Genomic DNA, 17,509 nt, shown 5'->3' with positions numbered 1-17,509 from the left:
TTGACCTGGTCATATGACAACTGGGTTTCATAAACCAGACCCAGCTGCCAACTTGACTCACTGTATCTGCTGTAAATCTCTACAGCTTCATGGTCAGCGGTTTGTCATTGTTGATTTTTGTCCACTCTGGCAACAGTTCAACTGCACAGAATTACTGTACTTTATCTTACTTGGCCCTGTTCAGGTGTGTTTCCCCACTAAACACACAGAAACATGAATATGCCTTTTATTTGGTTGTCCTGCTTGTAATGTATCACAGGTAGGAAGTCATACACACATTTGAGATGCTGTCCCAATAAATTTGAAATCTTAATGGTTAATGGCTCAAACAATGTTCAGCAGAATTTAGGCTTCACTGGCTGCAGAGATTATCCCCTTGTGTCGACCCTTCAGACTAGACAAGTTTGTTTTCAAACATCATAGATTTCAACAGGTCAAATTTGGCTAGGACCATGTTTTAACTTGCCAAAACTGTGGGAGTAATGCTGACAAGTACTGTAAATCAGAATGAGGAAGATCAGTCACAATCAGCAGCAGATTTAAGTAGTTCATATGATCAGGTTTCAAACCAAAGTTACTATACATTCAATGGTTGCTTCACAGTTTTGGTTAAAGGAATAGATTTTATATCAGGAATATGCTTGGATCTGTAATCATAACAGAAAATGTCTCATTTCATTCTTGGGATTGTTTGCACAAAAGTTCCCAGACTGTTCACTAACATCTATTATACATACAACATATATCAATGTTAGCAACTGTATGATAACACAACGTATCATTATTGCAGGTTTGCGTGAATACATTTTACAGTTTTTTGTTTTAGTTGGCATGTTTCTTGCAGTTGGCTATTTGTTTTTGATGCCTGCTAGCCTTTTTCTCTTCTGTCTATGTTTTTACTTTCATTTTTTTTAAAGTCAAATCAAGTATGACACCAGACAACCCAATACCCTCCTCCTACAACAGAAGATAACTAAAATACTGTCTTAAGTATCTGAATGTAGCAGAAATTCACTCTGTTCTGTTCAGTTCTGTGTGTTATATCTGTAAGGTCTGTCTAGCTAGATCTTCAAAGTCTCATCAGACACAGACATGGCTAGACAGCAAGGTTATGGTTTGTATATTTTCTAATTCGTTAGCTCAGCAACGTCAACATAAACACCAAATGCAAAGACACAAAATACTCCTTACATATGAGAAATGATGAGGGCTCTGTTTAATAATTTCATTCACACTGACCAGTGAATCAGTCAGAGTTTGTAAAGACTCATAATCTGAACGTATCCTCACCTTGTTTCTTTTTCTTTTCCTTTATCCTTCTGACCTCCCGGGTCCATCTCAGAATCGTATGGAGGAGAGTAAAGCTCTGTTCAGGACCATTATCACATATCCCTGGTTCCAAAACTCCTCTGTCATCCTCTTCCTCAACAAGAAGGACCTGCTGGAAGAGAAGATCATGTATTCTCACCTGGTGGACTACTTCCCAGAGTTTGATGGTGATTTGATGATTCTTTCATTACCTTTACTTTATCAGACATCTTAGTAGCTTATGACTGGTTTCCATCATAACAGCATAAGTAGCGTAATCTGTACAGAAAGGTTACGTTTTCTTTTACTTTTGATCTCTAATTTGATCCAGGCAGAATCCTTTCATTTGTATTTTGTATTGTACAGTGACATCTTGTGGTTAAATTGCTGTACTACAGCCCAAACTGAAAGAAGCAGTTCTCCATATTTTTAGTTAACAAAATCATAATTTAACACATGCTGAGAAATGTGCTGAAAATAAAAAATAATAGAAGAATACAGGCCCAGTGAGTCTAATATGATGCAGAAGATAATGTTTTGTTGTTGTTTTTTTTTTTGTTGTTGTTTTGTCAGGTCCACAGCGGGATGGCCAGGCAGGTCGAGAGTTCATCTTGAAGATGTTTGTGGACTTAAACCCAGACAGTGACAAGATCATCTACTCCCATTTCACATGCGCCACCGACACGGAGAACATCCGCTTTGTCTTTGCAGCTGTCAAAGACACCATCCTGCAGCTCAACCTCAAAGAATACAACCTGGTGTGAAGGAGAAACAGAAAGAGAGGGGGGAGAGAGAGAGAGAGAGAGAGAGAGAGAGAGAGAGAGAGAGAGAGAGAGCAAGCAGGAGACCGACCTGCAGCCCACCACACACACACACACACTCGCACCTACACAATGCAGAGTCCACTTCTAGAAACACAGCATGAATCATACTGCTGCTCAAAGAGAAAGGCTTAATACTTTACCAGGCCACGTTTGACCCCTTCTGTCCACTCAGTTGTTGATTTGCCCTTTTGCTAAAGAATGTGTTTTGTGGTTTTATTTACTGCAGAAGCACATGAAACACAATATTTTCCCTCTCTCTCTTTTGGGTTTTGATCTGTTTTGGGGCTCCTCATAGTCCTGTTTTGGCACTTGGTGTTGCTCACATTTTCTCGGTTTTCACACTACGCATTATCACTAGTGCTTCTGTGTACAATGTGGGTAGAGGTCCTTCTTTGGGTAGAGTATACTTTTATGGACAAAGGGCTCTCTCCCCTTCTTCCTATTTACCCCATGCATGATATACACTACAGTATGAGGGTGTGAGGCCAGGCTGCAGATCCTTGACTCTGTACATTGGGTAACTAATTATTATAATAGGAATATATCGTCAGTCAGTGATAGGGTGCAGTGAGGTACTTGGTTCTCCTTGATTTTCTTTTTACAAACCCTGCCCCAAACAGAGCACCTGAGCTCTGTTGAATGTAAATAAAGTTTTCATGCTGCTCACACAGAGTGAGGGCTAGAAAGAGATGACTAGATGTTCTCTTTAGACTTTAAATACGTACACCTGCTAACCACTTGGTTATATTGTCACTATCATTGTTCTAAAGTTAAAAAAGTTAAGATCACTACTTCAGAAAGAGTTGCAATATGTTCCTTTAAAAAACGGCCCATTTTAAAGTTTAAAAATAAATCAAGAACTATAACATGTAGGAGTCAATAATACTCTCGGTATAAAGGACATGCTATATATTAACTCCCCTGTTATTTTAGATCATGCTGGCAAATTTGAGCCACAGACATTTGTTCTGTAAATATAATGATTTTACCAGTGTTCTGTTTATCCCCAAGTTGCTTAGATATTAACAAAACATATTTTGGAACTGGTATTGCCAAAATTAATTGTGTTTTCTCTCATGTTGGCATAACAACTCACTTTGTGTGGCATTTCTTTTATGTCAGCAGTCGTCTGAATCACAAATGCATTGGTACTGTGATTTATTTTTGTTGATGGTGAGAATAATCTTCCTGTGTAGAATGTGTGAATGATGATAACAGATTAGTACAGTGAAATAATCAGTTGTAGAAATAAAGCTTTTGTGCTGCCAGTTAGCCTCAGTCACAGGTTGTCTCCATCATCTAGATGGCTTCTCTCCGTAATCAACTTTATTCTGCCATATTATTCGGCCAACACTTGATAAACTGAAACAGATGACAAGAAAGTCTGAAGTCCTTTTTTATGTCTAATTTATCAATCAGATCTATGTATTGTTGATACAGTAAATGAGACATCCTCCCTAATTTCAGCTCAAAGTTTTTCCAATCTAGGAGACGGGAGGAGATTTTCTACTGCTGTAAAATATCAAAACTATTTTATGGACAAGTGTTCTATCTTTCTAATAATACTTCATATATTTAGTTGTTGCACTTCTGTTTTTAAATTCTGACAGTGGGAAAGTTTCCATGTCAGGTTTGTGCTTTATGCAAATAGGAAAATTAAAACAGACAAAAAACTTGTGGTTTAATATTTGCTGTTCAAGGAAACATGCGTTGTTGTTGTTTTGTTTTGTTTTTTTGTAATTTTTAAGGACATGTGTTGGCTATTGGTACCAATCCCATATCGTGTCTCTTGCCTGATAGTTGTTGAAATACTCATTTAAACTGAAAGTTGATAGACGGCTATTTTGTCCTCAGTGTAATTCAGGTAAGTTTTCATAACTTTTCATCACAAGGGCTACTACTAGCAGCTTTGGTAGAAATGAAAGGACTCTATGGACACCATAGAGCAAAAGGTGCAATTAATTAACAAGGGGGGCTATGAATCACGAGTGTGTTGACATCCTGCTGAGGATTGACGCCGCAGGTTCAGTGAGGGAGGAATGCAGCAGTCCAACATGATATTCCTGAGGGAGGTCTGGTGGCTGTTTGGCTCTATGTTTGCAATCTTTTTGCCTTTAGAGGAGGTGAATGGCTGATGTCAAAAGAAGTGCAGTATAAAAGCACATTTCTCGTGTCCTAGATTTTGCACCTGACCATCCTTTTTTTTTCTTGACATGAAATATGTGCTGATCTGCTTTACTGATGATTTTCACTATGTGGTCATGCATATTTGCCTTATCTTGTCATTGGTAGTGTTTCAGTAGTTCACTTTGGCATTGCCTGTGCTGGTGTCACAAAATACTTACTGGTGGCCTATTTTGACATTTTGTGTGTACATTCAAAGAGCCAGTTGAGTCAGATTCCACACTAGAGAAATGATTACTGATCTTAAATTGTTTGCCAAAAGGTTTTAAGTCAAAATTTCTTGTGATTTGTCTGCATAAAAGCAGTGTAATCTTCTTGCTGATTATTGATTGTGGTTAGATGTACACTGTGAGAATAATCTTAACAACTCATGCTAACGTGTACATTTTATCGATGAAGCTATTATCTTGTATGTTTAGACTGTGCATTGTGAAGCACTTCATGAAGGAAGCACATGTTATATCTGTGCAAAGTGCCACTGATCTTTGTTTATTCTGCTTTTACTGGTGACAAGTTCTTCTTCCGTGCTTCAGCCAACATTTAAAAAGTCTTTTCATGAGCAGTTTGTCGCATGAATGACAAGTTAATTTTGTGGGCGACACAATTCAGCACCCTTTTCAGTTTCAAATTAAGTGCTTTGATAAGTGGATGAATTTACAGACTTTAGCTCTGCTCTGCTTTGCTGTGGGAATAAAATGGCTTGGCTTGCCACCTGAAGGGCAGATGCATTCCTATGCTGGTGAGTTTTTTTTTAAGATTTTATATAGACTTGAATTGGCCGCTTTGAGGGTGGTAAAGAAAATGAAGGTGACCACTCCAGGGACCCGTGTTGGTACGATGACGTACTGTTTGTTCAGTTTTCAGTGTCACTTGCTTTCAATATGTGGACTTCACGCCTTGTCTGCTTAGTGGTTCACAGGAGAAGTCCCATGTCTGTACTACCAGTGATTTAAGTCAACAGCCGACCTGGGTCAGCTACAAGAAACCCTTCCCGTTGATTTGCACTGTATTTGTTTTATCTTTGCCTGGCCATATGTTTGACATTTTCTGTGAGCTGAAGAAGGTTTGTACGACAATCCAGTACAAAACACTGTGCCAAGCAAAATCAATCGCAACAGAAGCTATACTGGGAATTAAACATTTGTTGTAACTTGACTCAGATCTCTGTGGGAAAACGATTGTTAATTGACTAACTTGACTTTCGGATCTTTTTCTTTTCTTTTTTTTTCCCCAAGTGAAGCTTATGTGTTAAGCCTCAGTATTAACCTATTTATTGAATTATTCGCCAAGTGAAGGTACTGAAATGGCCATTAAAATATTGTGAGTGAGGTGCGTTGATATGACCTCCATTTTCTGCCCCCCAGCCCCTCTTGCTTGATTGGACTCTGTATTCTTTCCCTGGGTTGAAGGCACTGAATCTGCACCACGGCTTTGGGTCTGCATTCATGCAACTTAGATGTCCATTCAAGCGCGCTCGTTGGTACTTTGAGATGTGTGTGCGTGTACACTTTCGATGGCTATTGCTTATGCTTGAGATCCATTCTGGTTAGAGAGATGGACACACAGTATATTAAAAGCTATCTTTGCATCTTTTTTTTTGTTTGTTTGTTTTTCTTTTGTAAGGTTGACACACCTTAATGTGTATTTAGGACCACTTAAGATGAAAGACATTTTTTTTAAAAATAGACTTTGTGTAGTGGTGTACAAATTGAAAGTAATGTATTTTTTGTTTGATTTTTTTCTTCTTTTTTTAAGTATACCAAATGTAAATTATGTACAATGAGTGTGCCAATCCCCTTTCTTTGTAAAGCCAGACTCTTAACAAGTGCCAATGTTGTGTAAAATCAGAGGGCCTGTGAATTTCCTGGTCCACTTTTTAAAACAAACACTAAGTATGTGATTAACAAAAAAAAAAGGACAGTTTTATTCTATATTTAAGATTAATGATGAACTGCTGTTTTTAAGATAAATGTCATTTTAATTGCATGTGTTTGTCAGGTTGGGGAGGGGGTGGGTGGGTGAGATACTGTATTAATGCAACGCCCTCATGTAAAGGGTCCTAATGGTTATTGATTTACAGTATTTTAGCCATATTTCTCTTTTGTATGTTTCATTTCAACCACTGTTGCCTGAACCTCATTCAAACATGAAAATGGTTTTCATAGCCTTCTCCTTTAAATGTTTTAAATTGGAATAAAATATGTTCCTATGTTCTCTTATTGTATCCTTGCACATGTTCTTTCATTGTCCTCTTAAATATTACCATAGCAACCTGTATGAACACATTTATTACTGCCATTAGCATACCTTGATGATTCCTAAACTTGTTTTCACATTCTGCTTTTGCCTAGGAGGCCCATTCAGTAAATCATCTGTCGTAATGATGCATAAATACTAGTATGATTCTTTTCAGGTACAGATACTAGGTTCAGTTACCTGTAGTAGCTGTGTTGTGACTACAGCCTTTCAGCAAGACACTCAGTGCTTCCTGTAAGTGAACGTGAACATCGATTTAATCATTCTCACTCACATAAAGCACTTCTCAAGTTGACAAGATCAGTTTAACATCTAATGCAACTTCACCTCTGAAGCAAATGGAATCGCACATATAAAGTTAAGTCATTGTTACAGTGGGGGCTGGTAGATTGAGCCCAAGACGCAGGATTTTTCAGGAGTATCTCGCACTGAGTGAGTTTTTAGAAACAACAGGAAACAACCAGAAGAGCTCCAAACAGGTGGGCTCACCCATCACTCAAAACTGTGTAATACATCAAGTACAAATGTTGTTTAGCATCTTGTTTCTAGGAGAAATCACATTTTACAACCATACACATTGTACAAATATTTGATTTTGGAGCATTCTCTTACATTTTAAAATGGGATTAAAGCATATCTAAATAAAAGGGGTTTCACGTTTGCTACTATCTATAGCTGACAGTAAAGATAATTAGAATGAAAGGAATTAATTGTGAGTGTGTTTAATTAATCATCACTAGGAGCAACCACATTTCTATCGTTGCATTTATGATTAAAAATGCAACTCTTTTGGGCTAGATTATAATTATTTTTTGTTGTTGTTGTTTTGCTGTGGCTTCGTGCTCACAGTGTGTTCATGTGTCCACACGAGGCGCCAGCTGCTCACACATCGGCCGCACGCTGCGCTAGATCTGCGGCGTCTAGATCGGCCCCGCTCGGCCCCGCTCGGCTCCGCTCGGCCCCGCTCGTCTACGCGCCGCGGTTCTATGTGGGGCGTTCAGCGCCTTCCCACCAGCTCCGGGAATGGACTGACTCTCTAGCTTCGCCGCCGCTGACAAATCCGCTCTGTTTCTCCACGACTCCCTGGTTCAGAGGATAAACACTGAGAGTCTGGGAACATTAGAAGTTGATTTTCCGTCCCACATTTCGCAGGTTTCGACGTGTTTGTCCCCGAGTCGTGCGACTTCTTTGGACGACGCGGGATTCAACTTAAACGAAACCGCAGACATCTTGTGATTTCGGAGAATTAGACCGTGGGTTTTGCTCGTACTTTTCTTGTTTGTTTGGGTTTTTTTTTTAAATCGTCGCCGGTGTGGTCGCAGCTGGCAGAAGAGAGCGAGCTGAAAGCTGGTTGAAAAAAAAAAAAAAAGGGGGGGCCGGCACAGGGAGAAGGGACAAACCGAGAAACCGCTTCCCTCCGGCGGCGTCGCCTCCAACGTTAGAGCCGAACACCGCTGCGTGCACGACGGCTTTTCGTATCCAGGCGCTGAGCTGGCACCGCTGCCGCTTGTGCGTCAGCTTTCGGAGCGTTAGCTAGCTTAGCCAACACTGATGGTGGTTTCCTGTCCGCACACTCGCTAGGTACGGGGCTGGGACGGGTACGGCTGAATGGTCTTGCATCACCCAGACGAGACACCGACTCCTTTACGGCGCTAACAGCTTATTTTTTGGGGGGGGTCGCTAGCTGCTGTTAGCTAGTCATCCTGCTAACGCTGGACAGCTCCTGGTGAAGGCTGGGCTAGTTTTGGACAAAGGACCAACGCAAGGAAAAATCATAAACACAGGGCAATCTGTTAGTCGTGTTTGGAAAGGAGAGCAACAAACAAGGAACTGACATGATGTTTCCACAATCAAGACACTCAGTAAGTGCTTTTTTTTTTTTGTTTTAAAAAATGTCATTTGTTCATAAATTAGCTGTACAGTGTGTACCAAATGGTTGATCCAGGTAGATTAGTCAGGCAGGGAAATGATGCATGCAACTTATTAATGACATGCTGTAAATCAGATTGAGCCATTATGACAGTAATAACTGCTGTGTTAGTTCTGCTAAGTGCTGCACAGGATCTGTGGTTGGACAGTGTTAAATATTCCGTCTTCTTGTCCAGATGAAGGCTTTGGAGTCATTGCTCAAATGAAACAGCTCTAATAAACATTTGTAATAAAGCTCCACTGTCCCAGTTTAGTTTCATCTGGCTCAAATCTGGAAAAACCAAAACCAGACGTATATTAACTGCAGCCCTGTTGCAACATTTCTCAGAAAGGCAAACCACAATACAAGTGGAGTCGTTACCTCCATCCAGTTTTAAGTGCACTATTATGTGCAGGTGGGTGGTTTTTTTTTTTATGACTGGAAAAAAGCGCACATCATCTCTGTTCCCCTAAATCTCAAGTTTCCATGGTAACAGAAACTCAGTCCAGGGCATGCATTCATCCGTGATGAGGACTCTCAGCCCATTGGTCAAACATTTATGTTTAGTGCCTGGTAGAAGTGTGTTACTTGTCACAGCAGAAATATTCAGTAGTGTCAGTGCTGCTGCGGAGCTGTGGAGGACTCTGATTAAATCATTTAAATTTTTGGCTGGTGCATCATCCATGGAGCCATAGCAAACCTACCTAAAACTTAAAAAAAAAATGGTAGCCTACCTTTGCTTTCGCCTCCCAGTTTTGGTTGACATTTTTCCTTGCCCATGCAGGGGCGACTATAACAAAGATGCGTTTGTGTAGTGTGGCACAGGTAAACACAACAGCAAGAAGATTGTTGTGTTACCAGGGACTTTGCTCTCTGCTTTTCCCTGGCAACGTCTTGTCGCCAGCTCTGGCTCTTTTACTGCTGAAAGGCGAAGAGTTGTTTGCTGAAGCTACAACCTGAATGTCTTTCTGTGACATGAATGGTTTGCCCTTTGGCAGTCGTTCTGTGTGGCAGCCTGATTGTATTGCACTGTGGTGCTGCTGCTGATGTGAACCAGCTGATCTGTATTCTTAGACTAGAGAAGGAGGATGTGAGGATTTGGGAACCTCAGGAATACAAGTGGTTGATGAAATGTAGTCTTTAGCAGATGTGGATTAATGTATGTGGAGGAGATGCTCATTAGTGTGGCTTGTGAGATCCCTCTTTGATTCCCTACATATATAAACATAAAGCACTTAAGTTTGAGTAGCAGGTCAGGTAAATGTATTGGTAGAGTGGTGGTCTGCTTATTTACTAATTAGCAAGCTGTTTGCTATTTACGTTACATCTTACAGCATAGGTGCACATTTAGACATATCCTAAAACTATTGTTTTGCTAATTTGGAGTTAAAAGTTGGATATATTTTAATTAGGTTCAGATAATACCTTCCTGCAGTCCGTTTTGCATGCCTGGCCTGTTAACACCCAACACATAGGATTAAAAATGGGGTAGCATGTCTCTTCATCTGAAGCTGCAGCTAGTTCTGAATTTTAACGTGCTACAACAATCCACCCCCACCCCTTCCCACTTCCACCAACATATACACCTGTGAACTAACCTCTGACCCTCTGTCATGGCTTTAAAATTAAATATCCTGTGCATACACACATCCTGCCTGTTCTCCTGTGTCGCTGCTGCTGCTGTCACTGTCACAGGGCCCAAGGATGGAAAGAGTGTGTGACACCCATATAGATATGAGTGTCAAAGATAAAGAGCTGGAGGATGAGAGAGTAACAGCCCTGCCTCATAATGACAAATGATGGAACTCTCAAATCTGCCGAGTTACTACTGAATCTGCTTTCTGTTTGCTTTCTTTTGTTCATTTTGTAGTAAAGTTAAAGTTACAGATTGGCATATGATCTAAAAAAACGTAATATTTTCACTGTGAATATGCACAATCAAGGCTCTTCTCATATATGATGCATGTAATTTACAACATCAGAGGACTTTGCAGAGGAAGCTGTAGTCATGGTGGTGGTGGTGCTGTGTGGTCATGTTACATTAAAATAATGTTAAAGTGTTTCCTGTGTAAAACCATAAAAGCTGTAGCTGTAGTTTAGTGGGACACTTTGGGGAATTTATTTTGTTAATGCAAAGTGTATGTGAAAGGGTGTAATGGGAGGGAATAGATAGCTTTTACTTGGATCATATTTAGACACAAGAGAGAGGATTTACTGTCTAACGCTGATTTGGTTATATGGGTGCACAGTATACTGTGTTCAGAAGTTGTCGTCATTTCAGATAGTTGTCTGTTTAGATACAAAGAAGACCATGGTATAACAGGGATTCATGTGTTGTTGTTTTTTTATTTTAATCCACTATGACAGGTTATGGGCACAGTTCATTGGTTTAAGAGGAAAAAAGCCTCATTTGATAGTGGCATGGTGCCTGACCCAGTTGATAGCATTTGCCATATTGTTTGGGTGTTGATTAATCCTAATGCAGCTTCAACAAAGCTGGCTGTGGCGTGAAAGTGGAGCAACAGAAAGGCCTGGTGCCAAAGTCGCAGAGTAGTAATACAGAGAGGAGAAATCTCTCTAGTCCCCAGAGCCCATGCTCCACAGTAGAGATGGCCACAAGTTGTACACACACACACACAAAGACACACTCCCTCCTCCTTCTACTTGTCTCCCTTTATCATGCGTTTCCTCCCAGATCTGATGTAGTGGTGGGAGGGTCAGGGGCAGAGGGTGCACAGGCATTATTAAGCCCACTTGAATTAACAGAACAGCCCCCAGCCTTCCTCTAAAGCCTCCAGCTGGGGGGAGCTTAATCCCCATGGTCCCCTGTCTCGCCCATTAAACAAACTCCCCCCCACCACTACGCTCTCTCTCTCTCTCTCTCTCTCTCTCTCTCACACACACACTCACACTCACACACGTGTTCATGTGTGTCTAAGTGTTAGCAACAAGCCTGACTGTGTGCGTTTGTTGGTGGGGGGTATTGGACATTAGAGCACACATACATAAACTAACAAAAGTATGACAGACATACACTTAGTCTCTCTTCTCAGCTAGTAATTATTGCTCTAGTACATGCTTTGGAATAAAAAGATTTTTCTCTTTCACCCAAAGAACATCGACAACAAGGGGACACGCACACATACACACACAGACATTCTTACCAGCCTCAAGGGTCTTATCTGCTTTTTGTATCTGGGGAATATGGGGCTTGACACATGCAGGCCAGCAGATGTCTGGGTCATTAAGGTTAGGCCAGCTGATTAGCATGACAAACAGGGCCCCGCAGCCCCCTGCCTCTAAACACCCCCACCCCGCAGGAGACATTGCTTCTGAGTGGTCGAGTTGAGGCCATGGGGCACAGGTGATGTTGATTTTTGTGAAGGGCCACAGTGGATGATTGTCAAATTGCTTTGGGGTAGAATGAAAAGGAGGGGTGTAGACTGGTGCAGCCCTTCTTGTGTTGAACACACACCAACTTGGACTCAAGCAGGCAGAGAAGATACATATGAATGCACACTGAAACACTCTGACTTATATCCTTTATGCGGAAGGCCTGTGCACCCCAGTATAAGCCCTTTGTCTTGACAGGGTTTGCCTCCAGACATAAGACTGTTGTTGCATCTACAAACTGTTTCAAGGGGCATTAAAAAGTGACAGATGTAGATCTAGAGATGTATAGTTACTTTGCCGCACATTTTATTCTTGGTTTTGTTGTGGCTATTTGCAGTGGTTTTCTGAATGCTGCATCTACAGTATGTTATCAAGTTAGTGTTTTTTTAAATTTGGTTGTGTTTTGTCTACTTGCATTGCACATTGAGCTATCAGGGTCACCATATGCAAACCCCATAGTCCACGTAATGTCCAAGTGAGCCCAGGTATGAACACAGCAGGTAATAATCCGGAGTATTCACAGTGAGAGAGGGGGCATTTCTGTTCAGCCAAGCCGCTAAGCACAACATCAGAAAGTTTAGAGATTTATAAAGAGGTAAAAGACTCCAGACTCTCTGTAGTTGGAGAACACTTTTTTCTCTTCAAGAAACTAGAAATATATACATAAAGTGTAATTTCTAATCATATGACTTGTTCTACTGATGTATTGTAAACAAAACACAATTGATTAGGTGTATGCAGGCCTCAAGTTGCTTTCCAACAAAAAGTATTGCTGGATTCAAATATCCGATATAATTGATTTTCTGTATAGATGTTCAGACATTCTCTTTTATTTATTTAAGATTTTAACTGTGCAGTTAACATGTGGAAATATTTTAGCCTACCATCCATCTCACTCATCTCAGTGAACATGGAAACACTTTAAACCACAATGAGACAAAAGCTGAGAGCCAAAAAATGTCGTTTGAAACTGGTCCACCACGGTGGCAGCATGAATAGAAATGGAGCAGTATTTGACAGGTAGAACAAAAGTCCACTTTGGTCTACTTATGTGGTGGAACCAAAGCAGCAACCACTACCCTCAGCACTGCCTTTGTGTACCTGTGTAATCGAGCCACTTAAACCATGTTGGAATGATTTGGTAAAAGGCGGCTACATCATGAAAAACATGAGAAGTTTGCTTTTACCAGACAAGGTGGACTGAATAATCTTGAGTGTAGAGGGTAAGCATAAGGCTAAGATCCTAATTTCTCCTCTACCTCTGACTTCTTTTGGAAACATGGTTCAGATTTTAACTTTAGCGACAGAAGAAACGTTTTCCTGAGTTATTTAAAGTTTCATGGGCCACCTTGTGTTACTTTCACTTTTACTTTGGGTCAACTCTGATTTAAAAATTAAGAGACATTGCTCTGTTTCTTACCTCTCACCCAGCTGCTCCACTTCACTACTCCGCAGCTTTTTGTCTTGCACATTCTCTCTTATAAGAAGCTGACTAGAAAAACATATATGGCAGAGAAATCTGCATCTAGGCCCTAACCCCATTGTGGAAAACAGGTTTCCTATTAACATAACAGATTAGAAATTTGCTTACTTGAGAAAGTATACCTGTTAATAAAGTGCATGTAATGCACTGATGCAGTGCGTTTACATGAACTCAAGTAACCAGGTTACTGAGAGAAACCAGGTTTCTCTGCAGCAGCAAAAGAGTAATCTGATTTCTCCTCTGCCCTGGGCTGATTTTGGAACCAAGTACCAAAGGATTTTGGCTTACAGAGACAGAAAAGACCGCTTCATAATCACCTTTTTCTGTCTTTCTCCTTCTCTCTCTGTCTTTTTGTTGTTGTTGTTGTTTAAGATACGTGTGTTGGGGAGTGGTGACTGACAGCGCTGTGAGAGACACAGTCAGTGCTCCTTTTTACAGTGCAAACTGCCTGAATTTAGATGTTCATGGGGTACTTTTTGTTTGGTTTTCGTTTTAGTGGGATTTTGGGTGGATTTGAAATGGGAACCTTAACCCTAACCTTCATGGATGGCCTCAACATCAGTCTGAGCAATATGCAGCATTATAAACAGCAAGTCATTGCTTTCTAAACTCATCATTAAGTGAATTTAGAAATTACATTGTGTCGCTCTGTCTCCTTATCTGTCCTTTCATCCAGCCGCTCCACTTAGCTGATAGTAGTAAAACAGCGAGTGTCTGCAGCCTTTGTTGTGCACATGCGCTCTCGTAAAAAGCAGATTAGAAACCTGGTTATGCGTTCACATGGCAGAGTGATAGGAGTTCTCTGGGAGAAATGAACCCAGGGAAATCTGGTTTCTCTAATCCCCTACCTCGATTACGGTAACCAGGTTTCCTGTTTACAGGACACAGAAACTGACTTTCTCGACAAAGTAGACTGTAAACTGGCTACTTGAGTGCATGTAAACGCACTGATGGACACAACCAGACGGGTAAAAACATTGGCTGTTCAAATGTTTCCTTTCAGCTCTTTATGTGCTAGTGGTAATAAAGAGTAAACTGAAGCCTATAAACTCCAGCTACTGGTAAAGAGCAAAATATAGTCCACATGCACATAGAGTGCAAACGCGTTTGTTTATACTACATTGAGTGTCTTTGTACTTGAATGTGTGCCTAAGAAGAGCCCAGTACAGTCAGAGATATTAAACGGATGATTGACCAACCTTAGTACTGAATAGTGGTTGGCCGATTAATCGTTTCCAGTCTTTGACATTTCGAATTAATCGGCAGTCTGCATCGTGGCAGTCGATAAATTAAAAATGTCTGCAGACAAATCTGCAACCTGCACTGGAATAATGTGAAAAAATATTTCGGATATTTCGGTGCCCCATTGTGAGTGACTCACTGGAATGTGTTATGTTAGCACTTGAAGAGAGCAATGAGTGAGATTAGAGGATCAGAAAACACTGTTACGATGTTTATGCTGCAGCTTCTGTTCTCTGTGAGTGGGGGTGGGGCGCAGCCATTGCACAGAGTGGACAGCAGGCAGGAGAACAGAGGGAACCCAGGTGAGAAACTTTACTAGGTCATGTTGTTACATGCGTTAGTATATGTGCAATAAAAGTGAGCCAATTAAAATAGTTTATCAAAATACCTGTTTAGCAAATTCTCCGAATAACAAACATCCCACCTCTCTCAGAACAGGAGTCTCCTGCATTTTAGTAGCAGCTCCCTGACAGCTGCAAAATATTTAAAATCTCTCAGATACTGGATTTTTTTTCCTTTTTGTATTAAATGGGCCTGCTGTGCACAGAAGTACACCAAGTAGCATGAGGGACCAGTCTTCATAGCAGTAGCGCTGGGGAGGTGTTTAGGGACAGTGTGTAGTGTAGGTGTTTCAGAAACTCTATTTTGAAATACTTGGAACACAAATTCTATTAATCATGTTACTTTGTTTTATAGTATTAGTTCATTTGCATGGTGCCGCACATTATCCCCACATCATCCAGCAGCTTTCTGCAAATTGGCTTTCTGATTATTTTTTAATAAAGCATTTATCTATTGTGTCACAAGTCAAGTCTTACACTGACTGTGAGATTTATTATATGACAGCCATATGTCAGCTTTTTGAAAGGGTTTCATATGTATTCTCTTTGTGGTCTTTGTTGCATCACATTATACAGCTTTAGGTGCATTCATTTTAGTGTGGCTACAGCTAAAACAAAACAGACACACTTGCAGACACACATACTTTATGCACCATCCCTTTGGAGTTCACATTATATATCAGAGCAGGATATAGCTTGATAGAAATACTGAATCAAAGTGACAGAAAATATGTCACCTCACTATGAATGATGCAGTCTCCTGCTGGGCCAATCAGTTACAGAAGTTTCACCTTGTGGTTATTTATTGTATCAGACAGACAGAAATAACAGGAGAGACAAACCTACGTGAACTTTAGCAACGTACATTTCAGCTACAGGTAATAAGAAGATTTAAACGAGCAGTGACATATTCATACAGTATAGGCAAGGCCAAGGGAATGCTGTATAAGCTAATGTGTGGTTTATCACAGTCATTTCACCAAAAAATTAAATTATACTAAGAACAATTGAGTTTGTCATGTCATTGTAGTAGAGAAAATAGGACTTCTCTCTAAATGTTCATGAAAATAAAATGTACAAGCTGAATTGTTTTCATAAGTCTTTTGTCTGCGTGGGCTACTTTGCCTTCCATAAAGTACTGCAGCAAATTCACCAGAAAGAATGTGAATATAAATAAAAACAGATGTTAACTTAGTTGTTCTATGTCTTTGGTTTTTGCTCAAGTCTGCAGGAGCTGCAAATGTGAATGTGTGTGTGTTTCTGCTACATTTATGGATGAGGCCTGCATGTCGATGTGGAGGTGGAATGTAGTATTGGCTGTCATCTTACAAATTCATAAGCAATTGACAGCTTTGTTTGTGTGGGATGGCCTTTTGTTGTCTGTATACATTATTCTCTTTCAGCATATTTGCAGATTTGTGCGTGAAGAGAAAAAAGTAGAATGGTAATGAGTTTGTGCTTGTGTGTGTTTACATGCACATTCGCACACGCAGTCGAGAGCTCATCGGGTGGTGTGCGTGTGTGTTTTTGTGTGGGAGTAAACGAGGGGGGGTGAGGTTGGGGTTGGAGTGAAGCGGCTGCATCAGTATTCAGCAGTGGCTCCCTATGAGGAGTGCGTGGGAGGTGGGAAGGAGGGAGGGTAGTGGTGGGCGGGGCAGCCCATCTCCAGAGCAGAACGGTGTGATGGGCTGGAACAAAGCAGCTCAACGGGGGGCTGCTTGATTGGCCCAGCCCAGCCAGGGCCCCTAGACCTGCCAAAATGCACTGCACCGGTCCAGACTAGAGAATTAGCTGCTCTGTTTGTATGCCTGAGAGCAACAAAACCTCAGCTGAAACATCACGTCATCCCCACCGAGATCCCATTCGGACATGAAAAGGCCATGAAAACCTCCTTCGCCGTGTTTTTCCAAGAGGGGGACGTTTGTGACAGACTTGATTTCTACAGAAAGACAGACAGATTTGCATGATTTCTATCATGTTGAATTCACAAAACCTGTCGGCAGATGTTGTCACCACCCTGCTGTTCTGCCAGCTTCACACAACCAGTTGAATTCATATGGGATGGTAATTGTGTCACAAATGAAGTGTATTCAGAGATCACAGGTATTTGTACCTAAAATAGTCATTAAAAGTGGTGAGGGACTGCATTGGTGTGGGCTACAGGTTTTACAGAAAGTTCTGTTTGAGTGAAAAATTAATTACTTAGAAAGTTAGCAGACTGTGAAGCACGTCAATACAACATTTAAGGACTGGAAAATTACCATGCAGGCAATCATATTGTCTGTTTTTTTTTCTTTGGCTAGAGCCCTAAGCATACTTAAAGCCTGATTTACTGAAGGTTTGTGTGTACTAAATTACATGCAAACTTGATAACCCCCTACAAAAAATGGCACAAGCTTATCTACTTATGGTGCACAATGAAGAGTGAGTGTTTGAAATGAGCAAAATAGTGCACACTGTGAATTTTGCACCTTTGCCTTCATAAATATGCAAAGTGAGGTGTTTTTGGCCAAGTGCAAAATACAAAGAGGAGAAAATTTGCAGACCACCCCCCTCCCACCAATGAGTT

The 17,509-nt window shown here is 40.8% G+C and overlaps 2 protein-coding genes across 4 annotated transcripts in view; both read left to right on the top strand.

Annotated features, from left to right (window-relative positions):
- LOC113152086 (guanine nucleotide-binding protein G(q) subunit alpha) overlaps positions 1–6,535 on the top strand; it is a 30,742-nt gene extending 24,207 nt beyond the window's left edge. Inside the window, exons 6-7 of one of the 2 annotated variants that reach the window (XM_026345083.1) lie at positions 1,343–1,496; positions 1,882–6,535. In XM_026345083.1, coding sequence (XP_026200868.1) covers positions 1,343–1,496; positions 1,882–2,072 — 345 coding nt within the window. In that variant the 3' untranslated portion in view covers positions 2,073–6,535. The remainder of the gene's footprint in view (positions 1–1,342; positions 1,497–1,881) is intronic. The other variant, XM_026345084.1, reaches the window with a different exon arrangement.
- A 1,045-nt stretch (positions 6,536–7,580) lies between these two features.
- The window catches only part of tle5 (TLE family member 5, transcriptional modulator), a 40,114-nt gene continuing 30,185 nt past the window's right edge, over positions 7,581–17,509 (top strand). For both annotated transcript variants that reach the window (XM_026345878.1, XM_026345879.1), the window contains exon 1: positions 7,581–8,434. In XM_026345878.1, coding sequence (XP_026201663.1) covers positions 8,408–8,434 — 27 coding nt within the window. In that variant the 5' untranslated portion in view covers positions 7,581–8,407. The remainder of the gene's footprint in view (positions 8,435–17,509) is intronic.

Source organism: Anabas testudineus, chromosome 4 (assembly GCF_900324465.2).
Source record: "Anabas testudineus chromosome 4, fAnaTes1.2, whole genome shotgun sequence".
Classification (NCBI taxonomy): domain Eukaryota; kingdom Metazoa; phylum Chordata; class Actinopteri; order Anabantiformes; family Anabantidae; genus Anabas; species Anabas testudineus.
Note: the sequence above shows the minus strand (reverse complement) of the source record. Positions and strands in the feature narration are given on the sequence as shown.